At 41.2% G+C, this 16868-nt stretch overlaps 1 protein-coding gene across 50 annotated transcripts in view; it reads left to right on the plus strand.

Annotated features, from left to right (window-relative positions):
* Positions 1 to 516: 516 nt before the first annotated feature.
* EIF4G3 (eukaryotic translation initiation factor 4 gamma 3) overlaps positions 517 to 16868 on the plus strand; it is a 439835-nt gene continuing 423483 nt past the window's right edge. For 21 of the 50 annotated variants that reach the window (XM_058304193.2, XM_058304194.2, XM_071217710.1 and 18 more), the window contains exons 1-2: positions 720 to 895; positions 1235 to 1403. Coding sequence is in view for 17 of the 50 variants with exons in the window: in XM_058304199.2 (XP_058160182.1) it covers positions 1201 to 1403 (203 nt within the window). In the remaining 33 variants the exon portion in view is untranslated. Of the gene's footprint in view, positions 896 to 1087; positions 1404 to 16868 lie in introns of those variants that run through there. The other 29 variants (XM_058304209.2, XM_058304210.2, XM_071217708.1 and 26 more) reach the window with 11 other exon arrangements.

The following is a 16868-nucleotide window of genomic DNA, read 5'->3' on the forward strand; positions in this document are numbered from 1 at the left end:
TAACACTCAATTAAGGCTGCTGATTAGATAAGGTGGTTTGACACTTTCTCCCAGCAAACCTGGGAGGCTGCATGGTTTATCCAGACGAAGGTGGAACTTTAGATCCAGGTTTTGTTCTGTTCCTTCCTGGCTGGGTGACCTTGGGACAGTCATTTTTTCCTTTCTAAGTCTCAGTGTCCTCTGGAAATAGGGCATCTCATTCTGTTTTCCTCTCAGTGCATAAGGATGAAATGTCGACATAATGGATGTCAAATGCGTTGTTAAGGGCTGGAGAGTGGTTTTGTTATGCAAATAATTCCGCGCAGCCGGCTCCGGCCCACCGGGTTTCTCTCGGGTTCAGCGTGCGGTTCTTTTCACAGTAAAGGTTTCTCGCCTCACCGCCTCTAAGCCTCTGCGGAAGGCTCTGCGGACAGCAGGCTCCAGGGCCTTTACCATTGTTCTTCACGGCTGGGCCGCAGGGGAGGGCCCTCGCACACCAGACCTCGCCTTTGGTCTCTCCCTTCGCCTAGCACCCCCGTCGCCGCGAGTCTGGGAAGCCCCCCCTCGCCGATCTTTCCCGAGGAAAAGAGCCAGCTCTAGAACCCACCCTACCGGCGACCGAAGACGTCCCCGAGTGTTTCCGAAGAGTCCCGACGTCTCCCAGCCTCCGGAAAGAGCCGAAGAGGCTTCCCACCCTCGGTCTTCCGAGCTACTCCGAAAAGGTCCGAAGTTTCCCGAGCGGCCGTCCAGCCGGACTGCTAGAGGCGGCCGCAGCGCCATGTTGGATGCTCTGCTCGTTGAGTGAAGAAAATCCGCCGGCATCGCCTGAGCCCCGTAACCGAGAAGGGCGCCGCTTCCCCTGGGGAGGGGGATAAAGACCCCCCGCCGCCGGCCCATGAGGATATTGCCGTGAAAGGTCCGGTCTCTCCGCCTCCTGCCCCCGCCGGGTCCGGCCCCCCCCCTGGGGTCGCGTTGTCACGGAGACCGGCAGCCGGTGGTGCTGGCCCGCGGGGCGGCTGCTGCTGCCGGCGGCGGCGGCGGCGGCGGCGGCGGGCGTGTGTGACCGGCCCCGGCCCCCTCCTCCTTCTCCCAGCCTCCCCCCGATCCCCCGCTCCCGCCGCCTCCCCGGGTCTGCCCCCATCCCGCCCCCCCGCTGCCCCCGGCCCCTGTACCCCGGCGCGCCCGGTCCCGCTCTGGGGGGGTTGGTGGCTTCGCTTTGCCATGAGTTTACCGCAGAAACCGGCTCTGAAATCAGGCTCAGCGGCTGCAGCAGGAACCGGACCCGGCACCGGAGCGGCGGCGGCGGCGGCGGCAGTAGCGGTACCGCCTCCTCACCCGGCGGCGGCGGCGGCGGCGGCGGCGGCAGCAGCAGCGGCCCCTCCTCACCCGAACATCAGGGCCCTCCAAACCCAGGCGCCCCAACAGTATCCTTTTCACCTTCTTGCCACCCCTTCGGCTCTCTTCGCCTCTGACCAGGGGGCTGTGGCCCCCTCCGGGGACCCTCCTGCCCGTCGTCACAGCGCAGCCAGGAGAGGGGCTGCCCTTCAAGCACCGGCACCGGGCTGGGCCGGAGCTTTCGGGGTGCCCCGACAGCAGCACTGCGGGGGACCATCCAACCCTCTGCAATGTTGTAAAAACTAGCTCCACTGGTCCGTGCTTCTGTGGTCCTTCCCTTCGAGATCTGGGGGACCCTTCCCCCTTCTCGCCGCCGCCTCCCTGAACACCCCCCCTCCCATCCCCCATTAGGCTGGTGCCTGGGACCAACACTGCGGGGAAGGATTTTCTCTGTTGTAAGGACTACACCCTCCTTCTCACCTCCCTTCAGCTCCCCCTGCAGCGGGGTTTGGTGGTCTTCCCTAATTGTTATTATTAATGCATAATAAACTTTACTGGTAAATTTCCTGTTTGAAACGAATCAGCTTGTTTCCGAGGTAAGTGGGGTTTTAAATCTATGGGAAAATTTGCAGAAAGCTTTCCCTCTGGCCAGTGTTTTTTTTTTTTTTTGTTTTTTTTTGTTTGTTTATTTGTTTTAGCGATTTGGGGACTTTGTGATGTGATTTGCAGTGGAACGGGATCTAAGGAGGAAATGTTACACCGGACACTTCCCTCTCTTTGACCTTTTTAAAGGAAGAGGAAGTTAACTGACATTACCCTCCACCCCCAGAGTCTCACTTCTTGGAAGGCTTGTATTAATGCTGGACATTTTAAAAGGGCTGCTTATAGGCCTCATATCTAGAGGGTACCAGGGCTTGTGAAGGAAAGTCTGGTATTGAATGTGCCTAATTTCTTGTTGTTTGCTCGATTGTAGAATTTTTGGACAGCTTTGATTGAAAAGATTTGGTGACAAGGTATTTTAGTCAAAAACTAGCCCGTGAAGGTAAAACTTTGAATTCATGAAGTCCACGGAGATTTAGAAAGGTGTTACCTACCTGAGACTGTTGCATCATGCACCACCCCCCACACATCTGTTGTATTTGTGTAAATCAATAAATAATCATTGGATGTTAGATGTGTTGTGTTTTGTATTTGTGTCACCGTGTGTTTGACTTTTTGAGAGAGTAGGGTGGTTGAGCAATTAAACCTACTGCTGTGAGGCCCACTGATTATTTCACAGTATGTAGTTTGATTCTTGTCAGTATCGATTACATTGAGAAGGGAAAGGCATCTCCCTTCTTGAGTCATTTCAGGTCATTGTTTTGGTTTCTGTCAAGTGCTATTTTCTCAGTTTTACATATTGTTAGTCTACATTTTCCAATATAGGCAGTGTGACAGTGTATAAAGATAAATTCCATTCCAGTGTGATGTGTTTACTGATTTCATAATGGTTTTACCCCGCATGATTCTGTTCAATTAAGAATTGTTCACTGAATGAGAATGTTTTTTCCTCTAAGATAGTGATACTTTAGTGTTGCTCATGGAAAACTGGTTGGATTTGATCAATGTCCCCTAGTTGCTTTACTGTGGGGGAAAAGGCTGGCTTGCCTACTTCAAGGCAGGGTTCAGTGCTGGATCTTTTAAACATATCTTAATACTTTGTGAGTAAATTCCTAATTTTTTTTCCTAGTTGCTCATACTTAGAGCTGTAGGTTTCTGTGCTGTGCCACCAAGCAAAGTATTCATTACTTGATCTTTGAATTATTTTGGCAGTTAAATGAAAAGAATCCCATTAGTATGTGTTCTTGATGTACAAAGTAATGAGACTGAAGTGCTGAATATGACAGTGCTTGGTGGATTTCCTGTGTTATTTGACTGGACACAAAGAGTGGTGACTTAAGTGTTTCAAGTGTTCTTTTTCTCAATGCATTGAAGGAAGGAAGCGCTTAAAGTTCTCAGTTGATTGCCACAAAAATGTAGTTACTAATACTGCAACTTAATTTTCTTTTGAGTAAAAGAAGCAGTTGTTAAAGGGGATAAATTTAAGACATATTTCCAGTGGGGATCTTTTAAAAATTTTTCATGGTAATATAGGATACTTAGTTTTATGTAGCTTTAAGATTTTACTTTGCCTATACACCTTTGAAGCTAAAATTAATTTTATTCTTGATATAGTTGAGAACTGCTGTCTTCCCCTTACCTCATACACTGAGATGTTATGATGGCTAAAATCTGAAAGCTTAGATAAATAGTAAATGAAGTATGGGCTACAGGTTTTATTATAATGTACTTAAATAATGAAGTATTATATACAGGTAATGGTTAACAATTTATTGAAATAAAACAATTCTGTAGAGGAATCAAGTTCAGTTTACATCTTAGGTACCAATACTTTGTATTTTTTTCCACAATAGATAAACAAGATGAAGGAATTTCTGTCAAATGGCAGTACTCACTGTATATATGCAGGGTTTCTGCTTTTTGTCCCGAGGGGGTGTAGGAATTTGTATTTGATCCAAGTGGTCATCGTGAGATAAGTGGATAACATTGAAACATTGAGGCCACAGTATATAGCTAGAGTTTCTCTTTCCATGGTTTGAATAGATCTCCAGTTCCTCGGATGTGAGTACAGTTGTGTTTGAATTAATAAGTTCAGACAGCGTTTTAAATTTGTAAAAATAGTAGGACCTTCGCAATGACAAGGTGTTCTTCATTTGTACGTAGTGTTCAAGTGACAAATAAGAAATGAATGGAAATGTTAGCAATAATGGGTATGAATGTAAACTGAAACTTGCTAAGGAGGCGTCATCAGTATTGCACTCCAGGGCCCTTTAAGGCCATTTCAAGTAGAGACCTTTGACTCCAGAGGCAAAGTTTGGGTCCTGGGAAGATGGGAGTGGTGGGGGTGCTGGGGAAGCTGGAAGAAAAAGAGACCCTGATATGATAAATGCTGAAGGTAAGGGAGAACTATGCTTAAGATTTTCATAACATAATCCATCCTTCACTTACAGTGTATGAAATTGGCTCTTCAGAATACTTGCCTTGCAGTGTTCAACCCTGCTTCTGGGTTGAGGCTTCAAGACTGTCTGTTGAAAATCTTACCAGTGATTTGAACCTTTTCTGGGTAACAAATAACTTTAACTCTGTCCACAGAAACTGTCAATATACAGAAAATCTTGCTTATATTTTCAAAGGGTTCTCAGAGCCTCCATTAAAAACCCTGGCCTTTCAGATTGAAATTGCCCACCCTTCAGATAATTCAAGATGAATGTGTTTGAGTTCAGGTGCCCAAACAGTTCTGACTTAAACAGTGACTTTTCAGTTGTTAAGAATATACTGTGTCTATTTATATGCAAAAACTTCAGATTGTAATTTCTCTCAGCCCTGCTGATACTATGGGGCAACCAGTTTGGTTGTGAAAGTCAGGGCAGTGAGTTCTCTGCAGGAGCTAAATTTGGTAAAGGCCTGTGGCAATCAGAAAATGACCTGTGTCCCCAGCTAGCTATTTTGTCATGGATACATGACAAATATATATTAAAAACCAATATTCTGTTGTTTTTTTTGTACTGTAATTTTCCTTCATTTTTATTTTTTGCATTGAATTTCAGTTTTATCTTACAGGCTGAAGCCAATACTATCTCATTCTCTTTGCTTCTTTTTTGCTTCTCTACCAAAACTAAATCTGGAATATATTAATAGTACCTATTTTTTGAGTGCATATTGGTCCAGGAGCCATACATGCATGATTTCAATTTTCACAAAAACCCTAATGAAATAGTTACTGTCCCTGTTTTACAGATGAAGAAACTGAAGTGCTGAGAAGTTAAGTAATGTTTCCAAGGTTATCCACCTAATAAGTGGTGAAGCAGCGACTGGCTCCAAAACCCATGAATGCCCTTTCTATGATGCCAAGCTACCTTTGACCAAGTCTGCATATTGAATCTTGTTGGAGTGGAGGAAGAATACACTCCAATACTTGATAGCCAGGTGAAAGTCTGAATATAGTAAAGAAGCTCTATGGAGTACTCTAAAACACTGTGATATACTATACCTTGTTTAAGTTAGCTCATGACCATGTTCTGGTAGAGAAGTAGGTTATCTTTACCTCATTGAGCTTTAAAGCACAGGAATGGGCCTGCCTCATTTGATTCATTGCATGTGTCTGCTTGCGTAGAAGTTAGAAAGGCTTCCAACAAAATAGCATGATAACTAGCAACAAGAATTCTGTAGCTCAAATAGTGGCCAGCAGTCTTTCTGCTCCTAAGTTCCACAGTCAAGAAAGTGTCAAATACTAAGGGCAGATCCTCATATAGGAAGAGAGAGGGAGACAGAAGGTTCTTGAGTTACATTGTCTGTTGCCTTAGCTGCTGCTACTACCTGGTCTAGGTCTATGGGTTTCAAAGTGAGGTACCTTCTGTCAAACCATGAAAATTTAAACCTGAGAACTGATATGTTGTGTTTTTCTCCATTGTGGTTTCTATAAGGTCTACTGCTAAAAAGTGCTTCCAAACCACTTTTAAATCATAATGGAGAGGAGTTCCACATTTTAGCCATTTCTTAGATTTTCCATATATGTGGTAAGTTTGCTCTTTTGTTCATTTATTCAGCACCTGCTTTGTGCTGGACCCAGTGCTAGGTCCAGGGTTGAAAAGCTAAGATAGAATTTTGACTTGGTCCAGAAATTAAACTGATAAGTTATAATGAGTTAAATGCAATGATAGCTCTGCTATTAGAGCCAGGAATTAGGGTTTCCTTGCTGAAATCTGAGCTAAATTAGAAGGATAAGTAAAAATTAACCCAGGTTTACATTGCTTTCTTCTGCCAGAGACTTTTCCCAATTCAATTGCTGGTGCTGCTGCTTAGAACTTTTAATACATGGGTTTCAGTCATATTTCAGGTTTTTATCAGGAACAGAAAAGCTAGAGGAGGTCTCAGAGAAAGTGGCTATCAAAACACAATCACTGTGGATTGGAGGTATCATAATCCAAGGAATTAGTATATGAGGATGAGATACATATCTGTCTCTGTAGTGGGTCTTTTCTGGTCTCCTTCCAACTTCATCTCATAATACCTCTGCCCTTTTGATATTAGTTTTTGAATTGGAAACAGTATCTGCTAGTGTTTATTACTGTTCTTAAGATATAAATAAATTTATCTTGGTGTATTGAGAAATACACCTGATTTGGAGTCAGAAAGTCTGGAGTGGAGTTTGACTCTTCCATTTTTAACAGATGTGTGTATCTTGTACTAGTGACTTAACTGGTCTGTCCATCATATCCCCTTTTCTAAAATGAAGAGGTTAGATTCATTTTTTCTGTGACTCTCTAGAATTATAATGACTTATGTGAAGATTCATCTCATCATTTGGCTCCAAAATTTGTGTGCTTTTGCCAGTAGATGTGAAGGATTTACCGAGACATGTGATTGGTTTCTTAGTCTTGTTTGTCTGAGGATAGTGACATATTTTTATGGTGGTTTATTGGCATTAGGAGCATACTAACACGGAACGGAGGGAAGGCAACTTACTCATGTGAGAAAGAAGCCTCTTGTTTGGGGCTTATTAATATTAGTTTTAGCCAAATAGTCTGAAACATTCCTGTGATTTTTAGCAGTGAAGACTGGCATGGTTTGAGGCCATAAAAAGAAGTTGCGTGGTTTGATGTTGGCTTGCTGTTGGTGATGGTACAGTGAGGTATGAAGGAAAGTAAGTTCTGACAAAAATCCCGCAATGAGACATAATACTTTGAGCTAATAAATAGAAAACTATTTTTTCATTATTAGCCAGGCACATGACTTCAATCAGTGTATAAACTACAGTTGAGATTTACATTGATGACATATTGCAGGATCTCATGCTGCTTCTGAACTCTCAAATGACTTCTAGTTCTTTGGTTTGCTGCCAGCCAGAAGTAATTTTTCCTCTCTCCTGTAGCCTCAGCTGAAATTTGAGATAGTTTAAGCTATTTTAAGTGCATTTGAAATTTGTCAGTTTTTATGACCTTTATTAACTAATAGTTGTTTTGTACTTTCTTGCCCTTGTGTGCTCTTATGAGACATTAAATCTTTTTTTCTTTGAATGATTGAATCTATTGCCTATTTCCTTATATAAGTACCACTCAATAAGATTATAAATAACCAATGAATTCATTAAGCCTTACAGAATTTGCAGAAACTCTCACCATTAGGTCTTTTCTTATCCTGACCCTTGCTAACACCAAGGGTTTAACAATAAAATGCAAAACATTTCTAGTGGGTTTAATTAATGAAGCCCAGGTGGACATATTTCTAGCCATTTTAATACAAGAAAATAATTTCAAATACTTTGAGTAATGTATGGAAAAGATATAATGATGACTGTCTTTCTCAAATACCAAATATGAACAATGATCCATATAAAGCTGGAGTGTCTATGCTGGTGAATTAAAATCCTCATGCTTTGGCTATCAGACACACTAGTGAAGAGATTGGCATTGTTCTGAAGGTTAAGACATTGAGTGTAATTTCTTTTGGAGGAGAAAAGCTTTCTTCTCCCTAAGAAATTACTTTGGGTTTGTTTAAGAGCTTAAACAAATCTCAATTGACTATATAGTTTTGGAAAATGAAATATTACAGAAATTATTTTAGCCTGGAAAAATGTGAACAGTTTATTATCAGTTTGTACCTTTACCCTAGAAAAATCTTAAAATTCTACCTGTGGAATGCCTGAATTTTAGTGGTGTTATCAGAGAGTGAGTAGTGTATTTGAAGAGGTAAGGCTGGTAGCAGAATTGGAAGGCTAGAAATGCAAACCTATAGCATTTGCACTTTATCTGGTATTCAGTGGGAGCCCCTAAAAAATCTTTAGCAGAAAAATGAAATATGGGCTTGGTTCTCATTCTTATGGCAGTGATGTGAGAAATGGCTTAAAGTTGTGGAGGATGAAATAAAAGTTGTGACTTAATAGTCTTTTATTAGAATGATGGCTATGAACATATTTAGAGATGGATGCAACTAACATTCAGAGTAGAATTGATAGGACCTAGTGAGAAGCTAGATGTAAAGAATGGAGGGAGTCAGTTGGCAATGACTAGGGTTTATAGCTGGGGAAATCCTGGCTGAAATGGGAGAAGGGAGTGACCACGAGAAAGAGCTTCCTTCAAGAGAAAGACAAAACCAGAATGAGACATTAATTATTTTTAGGGGGTACCAGGGATTGAACCCAGGATATCGTACATGGGAAGCAGGTGCTCAACCACAGAGCTATATCCGTTTCCCAATGAGAGCTGGTTTTCTTGGTTTGTTTGTTTTTTTCAGGAGGTACCAGGAATTGAACCGGGAACCTCGTACATGGGAAGGAGGCGCTCAACCACTTGAGTTCATCTGCTCCCAGAGGCATTAATTTTTTTTTTTTTTCAGAGACATTGATTTTTTTTGATAAGAGGTAGGCTTCTTGAAGGCAGAGTTTTTATTTATTTATTTATTTATTTATTTATTTATTTAATTTCCCCCCCTCCCCTGGTTGTCTGTTCTTGTTGTCTATTTGCTGCGTCTTGTTTCTTTGTCCACTTCTGTTGTTGTCAGTGGCACGGGAAGTGTGGGCGGCGCCATTCCTGGGCAGGCTGCTCTTTCTTTTCACGCTGGGCGGCTTTCCTCACGGGTGCACTCCTTGCGCGTGGGGCTCCCCCACGCGGGGGACACCCCTGCATGGCACGCGGCACTCCTTGCGCGCATCAGCACTGCGCATGGCCAGCTCCACACGTCTCAAGGAGGCCCGGGGTTTGAACCGCGGACCTCCCATGTGGTAGACGGACGCCCTAACCACTGGGCCAAAGTCCGTTTTCCGAAGGCAGAGTTTTTGATTATTGTTTTCCCTGGTGTATTGCCAGCGCCTAACGCACTGGTTAAGACATAGTAGACAATCTAAATATTTGTTGACTTGTTGACTAAGTTGGAGGCTTGGGAGTCTGTTTTAAGATCAGTTTAGGGCTAAAATAGATGGCCTCACAACTCACTTTTAGTACTCAAGGCTGCCCTAAAATAGTTCTGCAGTGAGGTGTAATTGAGTTGAAAATAGTTCTATAATTTCCTTTGAGATGGAATAGCACTGACCCAATTTACAAAACTAAAATGGCTGAGTTGCATTTGAAGTAGAGACTGAGTGAGGATTGTGGTGCTATAAAGTCCAAAGAGGAAAAACATTTACAGTCAAATGTTGTTATTTAAAAACTTATGTTATGTTTAGAAGAGAATAAAATTGTCAAATCAGAAAATTTTAAATATATAGGAAAGAAGTAAAAATCAATAACTACTGTTAACATTTTGCTGTATTTTCCTGCCCTTACTTCTATGGACTTTAATTTCAGTGGACTTAACTTCTGTCCTTTTCAACTGAGGTCAGATTACACGTACAGTTCTGTATCTTGTTTATTTTGTTGCTTAACCATTTGTTAGCGTTTAAGATTTTTTAATAGTTTTTTTTAGATATTAATTTAATTTTTAAAAAAGATTTATTTATTTCTCTTCCCTTCCCCCCCCATCCTGGTTCTCTGTTTTCTGTGTCTGTTTGCTGCGTCGTCTTTGTCCGCTTCTGTTGTTATCAGTGGCACGGGAATCTGTGTTTCTTTTTGTTGCGTCATCTTGTTGTGTCAGCTCTTCGTGTGTGTGGCACCATTCCTGGGCAGGCTGCACTTTCTTTCGTGCTGGGTGGCTCTTGGGGCTCCCCTACGCGGGGGACACCCCTGCGTGGCATGGCACTCCTGGCGCTCATCAGCACAGCGCATGGGCCAGCTGCACACAGGTCAAGGAGGCCCGGGGTTTGAACTGCGGACCTCCCGTGTGGTAGACGGGCACCCTAACCACTGGACCAAGTCTGCCACCTTAATTTATAATTGAAATAAACTATTTTTATTTCTTTGGGAAAGTTTCCTTGGGGAGATGCTGTCACCTTTGGCTTATAGCTCAGAAATTATGGCTGCATATTAGGAAAAGAAGAGTTTGAACCTTTATCAATGAATCAAATATTTTTGAGTTATTATGCCTGAGATTTTTGTATTATAGCATTAAAAGTCATTTTAACTTCAGAGATCCCCACCCTACAATTATATACTTTTATTCATTTGAACCTGTCTTCATCTGTGTGTTCAAGCATAATAAATTTAAAAAGAGAGTAGTATTTGTTAGTTATGAATTGTATATATGTGTGATATCTCCTTGATTTCCTTAATTGGTTTTCAGGAATTATTAGTATTATAAGATGTGATTGAAGGGTGGAGGTAAAGACCATAGGGATTCAAGTGGGATTAGGTATACACGATTGAAGTTTGGAAATATCATATTTAAGTGTCACAGACTACTCTGATTTTTTGCCAGTACCATTCTCCCCCTTAGTGTACATGTATCAGGTAAGAATATATAGACAGGTGATCTGACAAAACAGGGTTATGCTACAAACAGAATTTTGGAATGATGAGGAAAAACTAACATGGTAATAGAAAGTGAATATAGCCAGTTTTGAGCTGGAATGTAGTATTTTAACTTTGAGAATGGAAAGGAATGAACCTTGAAGATAGAAGGGAAGAATATGAGAAAGGATGAATAAGACAACTCCTGACTCTTTCCAGGCCCTAGAAAAACAGAATATGAGACAGAATTTGAACTGAAAGGTGAAAAAAAAAGTTTAAAACTACGATTATAGTCAGGGTTTGGATGGGCAGAGGGGTGTCTACTGCAGTAAATCAGAGACCAGTGTTTACAAAGATTTGGGCTTGAAAATAAGCATGGTTTATGCTGAGTTGCAAGGATCTGATCTGTATGCTTTGAGTAGAGGATTCTTGGAGTAGAATACTCAAGATAATAGATCAGATTCTAGAGGACTTTGAATGTAAAAAGAAGAGGTTGGACTTCACCTATATGAAACCATTACTATTTTTTTAATAGCTTTATTCAAATGTAATTCACCACCTTACTATTCACCATTTAGAACGTACAGTTCAGTGGTTTGGTGTATATTTATAGAATTGTACAACTATCAGTACAGTCTATTTTAGAACATTTTCCTAACCCCAAAAAGAAACCTGTTAGCACTCCCCTCTTCCACCCAAATCTTTCTGCCCTAGGCAACCTCTAAACTGTCTGACTGGTTTACCTATTCTGGACATTTTAATTAAATTAAATAACATAAAATGTGGTCTTCTGTGACTGGTTTCACAGAAAGTTTTCAAGATTCACCCATGTTCTGGCATATATTAGTACTTCATTTCTTTCTCCCTTTTTTAAAAAAAAACTTTTATTTTGAGATACTTTCAAACTTTCAGAACAGTTACAAAATAATAACAAACCTCATTTAGAGAACTACAGCATACTAGCATATAGCATACCCCCAAGTACACAGATCAATAAATTATTTTTTTCATTTAAAAAATTGAATTGAGGTATGTCATTCATACATGAACATGCATAAACAATAAGTGTATAATAAAAGTTGAGAATTTAAAAAACAGACATGCATAACATCATACATCAACCTACCACCAACACCTTGCATTGCTCTGAAACATTCATAGTGACTCCTGTGGTGGAAGATGGACTGTGGTTAACAGAACAAATATGAGAATGTTCTCTCATGAACTGTAACAATATATAATACTAATATAGTATGTTAATAATAGGATGGGTTGGCAAAAATACACCAAATGTAAGATATGGACTATAGTTAGTAATATTTTGATGATGATCTTCCATAATTACTTATAGATCAACCAGTTTTGACATTTTGGCACACTTAACATACCATTCTATCTTACCTATCTGTTAATCTCATTCCAGCTATCAATCCATCTACCAATCCATTTTCTGAACACTTGAGAGTAGGTTGTGTATATCATTCTCTTTGAACACGTAACACTGTTATGTACATTCCTAAAAACAAGAATAATCGCTTATGTATTAACTTTAAGTGCAGTTATCAATTTCAAGAAATTTAACATTGATAAAAAGCCTACAGTCTATATTCCAATTTTTTTCATTTGTTCCAATAATGTCCTTTGAGGTCTTTTCTCCATTTTTAGATCTAATCCAGGCTCATCTATTGCATTTAATTGTCAGTCTCTTCAGTTGCTCTTTTAAAATAATTATGGAAACATATATAACATATCTTTCCCATCTCAACTCCCAAGCATACTGTGCAGTGGGATTACTCATATTTACAATGTTGCAGTACCTTCATCATCTCCCATTATTAAAACCTTCCCATCTCCCCAAACAGAAACCCTATGTACATTATGCATTAACTCTCCATTCCCTCTGCTCCCCCACCACCCCACAACCTGTACTCTAATTTTTGTCTCTATGAGCTTGCATATTTTCTGATATTTTCTTTGTACTTCCATGGAGATTAACATCCTAGATCTGTAACATTCTTGTTTGCTTAAATAGAAGTTTGTTTTCAATGGTATATAAAAAGCATCTTCCTGTACCCCTCTATTCCCCCTACCTTTGTGTAGTTCTTGTCACAAATTACGTTTCTACATTGAGTCCATATATTTTATATATTATCCTTATATTTTATGCATTTGCCTTTTAGATCCTGTAGAAAGTAAGTAGAGTACAAACTAAAAATATAATAGTACTGGCATTTATATTTACCTGTGTTGCCGCCCTTACCAGGTTACCTTATTTCTTCATGCAGCTTTGATCTGTTATCTATTAGCCTTTTCTTTCAAACTGCAGAACTCTCCCTCTTTTTTAAAGGTTTATTTAATTTATTTATTTCTCCCCACCCCCTTGTTGTTTGCACTTGCTGTGTTTATTCATCTTCCTTGTTTCTTTAGGAGGCATCAGAAACTGAACCCGGGACCTCCAGTGCGGGAGGGAGGTGCCTAATCTCTTGTGCCACTTCTTTGTTTTGTCTCTTATGTTTTTTCTTCGTGTCATGTTTTTTCTTCGTGTCTCTTGTTGGATCTCGTCTTTAGGAGGCACCAGGGGGAAGTGGACACGGCTCAGCTGATAGAGCATCTGCCTGCCATATGGAGGGTCCAGGGTTCGATACCCAGGGCCTTCTGGCCCATGTGGTGAGCTGGCCCATGCACAGTGCTGCTGCGTGCAAGGAGTGCTGTGCCACACAGGGGCACCCCCGTGTATGGAAGCCCCACGCTCAAGGAGTGTGCCCTGCAAGGAGAGCCGCCCCGGGCGAAAAAAAAAGCGCAACCCGTCCATCAGTGGAGTCGCGCACACACACAGAGGTAACCTAGCAAGATGATGCAACAAAAAGCAACATAGTTTCCTAGTGCTGCATGAGAAGAATGCAAGTGGACACAGAAGAACACACAGCAAATGGACTCAGAGAGCAGACAACAGGGAGAAGGGGAGAGAAATGAATACAATAAATCTTAAAAAAAAGAAAAACAAGAAGCACCAGGAACCTCTGCTCCTTGCTTTATTGTGTCTCTCATTATGTTTTTCCTCTTGTGTCTTTTGTGTCATCTTATTGTGTCAGCTTGCTGTGCCTGCCCATTGCATCATTTTGCTCTCTTTTTTTAAGATTTAGTTTAATTTATTTATCCTCCCCCCCCATTGTGTTTTTGTGCTTGCTCTCTGCTCTCTGTGTCTGTTTGCTCTGTGCTCTCTGTATCTGCTTGTCTTCTTGTCCTTTCTTCGGGAGGTACCAGGAACTGATCCTGAGACATTTGATGTGAGACAGAGGCACTCAATCGCTTGAGCTACCTCAACTCCCTGGTTAGCTGAGTCTCTTGTTGTCTCTCCTCTGTGTCTCCTTTGTTGCATCATCTTGTTGTGCCAGGTCTTTGTGTGGGCCAGCTCGCTTTCACCAGGAGGCCCTGGGAACCAAACCCAAGACCTCCCCATATGGTAGATGGGAGCCCAATCACTTGAGCCACATCTATTTCCGTTGCTTTCTTCTTTTGGAGGTATTGGGAACCAAACCAGGAACCTCCCATGTGGTAGCAGGAGCTCAGTCACTCAAGCCACAACTGCTTCCCAGAATTAGTGTCGCTTATAGGGCCAATCTTGTGATGAACTCCATCAGCTTTTATTTATCTGGGAATGTCTTAATTTCTTCCTCATTTTTGAAAGACTGTTTTGCTGGGTATAGGATTCTTGGTTGGGAAGCTTTGCTTTCAGCACTTTATTTATTTATTTCTTTATAAAGATTTATTTATTTATTTAATTCCCCCCCACCCCCGGTTGTCTGTTCTCTGTGTCTATTTGCTGCGTCTTGTTTCTTTGTCCGCTTCTGTTGTCGTCAGCGGCACGGAAGTGTGGGCTGCGCCATTCCTGGGCAGGCTGCGCTTTCTTTCGTGCTGGGCGGCTCTCCTTATGGGGTGCACTCCTTGCGCGTGGGGCTCCCCTATGCGGGGGACACCCCTGCGTGGGGCGGCACTCCTTGCACACATCAGCACTGCGCATGGGCCAGCTCCACACGGGTCAAGGAGGCCCGGGGTTTGAACCGCGGACCTCCCATGTGGTAGACGGACGCCCTAACCACTGGGCCAAGTCTGTTTCCCTCTTTCAGCACTTTAAATATGTCATTCTACTGCATTCTTGTGACCATGGTGTCCAGTGAGAAATTGGTACTTAATCTTGTTGAGACTTCCTTGTGTGTGACATGTTGCTTCTTCCTTGTGGCTTTCAAAATTCTTTCTCTGTCTTTGGCATTCAACAGTTTGATGATAATAAGTTTTGATGTGGGTCTATTTGAGTTTATCCTGTTTGGAGTTCATTGAGTGTCTTAGGTGTGTGTATCCATGTCTTTCATTATATTTGGGAAGTTTTCAGCTGTTATTTCTTCATATATTCTCTCTGGCCCCTTCTCTCTTTCTTTAGGGACTCCCATAATGCATATATTGATATGCTTGATGTTGCTCCACACATTCCTCAGGCTCTAGTCATTTTTCCTCATTCTTTCTGCTCCTTATACTGGATAATTTCAGTTCTTTTCTTTAAGTTCACTGATTCTTCTGCCAGCTTCAATCTGCTGTTGAAGCCTATAGGGAATTTAAAATTTCTATTATAGTGGTCTTCAGCTGTTTAGTTTCTTTTCATAATTTCTGTCTCTCTATTTGATATTTTCCATTGTTGTTCTGATTATCTTTAGTTCTTTGTCCATGTTTTCCTTTAGCTTTGTGAGGAGGCCCCCCCGCCCTTTTTTTTTTAAACGTCTTTGTCTGGTATGACCAAGATCTGGTCCTCCTCATTAATGGTTTTTAAGGATTTAATTTTCTCCTTTGCCTGGGCCATCACTTCCTATTTGTATGTTTTGTAGTCTTGTTGAAACCTAAACGTTTTGATATTTTAATGTGTTATGGCTGGAATTCAGAGGTGTTTGTTCCTTAAGTATGTATCCAGATAGTGTTATGACAGACCAGGGATCTGCAATGGGAGTGTGGGCCTGCTGTGCATCACATTGCCGAGGGGTGGACAAAGGACCAGCTAAGGTGCCATGAGGTCCTACTGCTTTAAATGGCCTTTTTCTTAATTTGGCACTTGCCCTGTTACTGCAGTCCTTTAGCCGTCTAGATCTTTAAGAAAAGGTGTTTCTGCCAGTTCTTGCTTGTTCAAATCTTCTGTGGGAGACAGAGCCCTGAAGCATCTCATTCTACTATCTTGGCCAAATGAATTTTTTAAACTACCAAATAATATTCCATATATCAAATTTTATTCATCATTTGCTGAACACTTGGGTTGTTTCAGATTTTGGACTCTTATGACTAATTCTTCTTTGAACATTATTCATGTTTTTGAGAACATTCATATGAATGTTTTGTGTGGACATACGTTTTCACTACTCTTTGGTATATACCTAGAAATGGAATTGCTGGATCATGTGGTAATTCCATATTTAACATTTTGAAGAATTCCAGAATGTTTTCCATAGTGGCTACACCATTTTATATCCTTCCAACAATGTATGAGGCGTCTGATTTCTCCACATTCTTGCAAACAGTTATTATCTGTCTCTTTATTTAGACTATCCTAGTTGGTGTGAAGTGGCATCTCTATGTTTTTGCTTTCATTTCCCTAATGGCTAATGATGTTGAATATATTCATGGACTTATTGTCTATTCGTCATCTGCTGGGAAATATCTGTTCAAATACTTTGCCTTTTGTCTTTATTGTTGAGTTGTTAGAGTTTTTTTTTTTTCTGTTAGAGAACAATCATACGTAAAATACAAGATTCCTGTACCCCACTCCACCACCAACACCTTGCATTGGTGTGGAATGTTTGTTACAATTGATGATAGCACATTTTAATAATTGTACTATTAAAATCCATGGTTCAACTTAGGGTTGCCTATGTAGTGTAATTGCATGGATTTTTAAAAAAAATTATTTGTTGCCGTATATATATAATCTAACATTCCCCCCCTTTTAAAACAGTTTTTGTTTTATTTCTTCTCCCCCCTCATTTGCGCTTGCTGTCTGCTCTCTGTGTATGTTTGTTGTGTGCTCTCTGTTTCTGCTCGTCTTCTTTTTAGGAGGCATCGGGAACCAAACCCGGGACCTTCCATGTGGGAAGAAGG

This window comes from Dasypus novemcinctus, chromosome 9 (genome assembly GCF_030445035.2).
Source record: "Dasypus novemcinctus isolate mDasNov1 chromosome 9, mDasNov1.1.hap2, whole genome shotgun sequence".
Classification (NCBI taxonomy): Eukaryota; Metazoa; Chordata; class Mammalia; order Cingulata; family Dasypodidae; genus Dasypus; species Dasypus novemcinctus.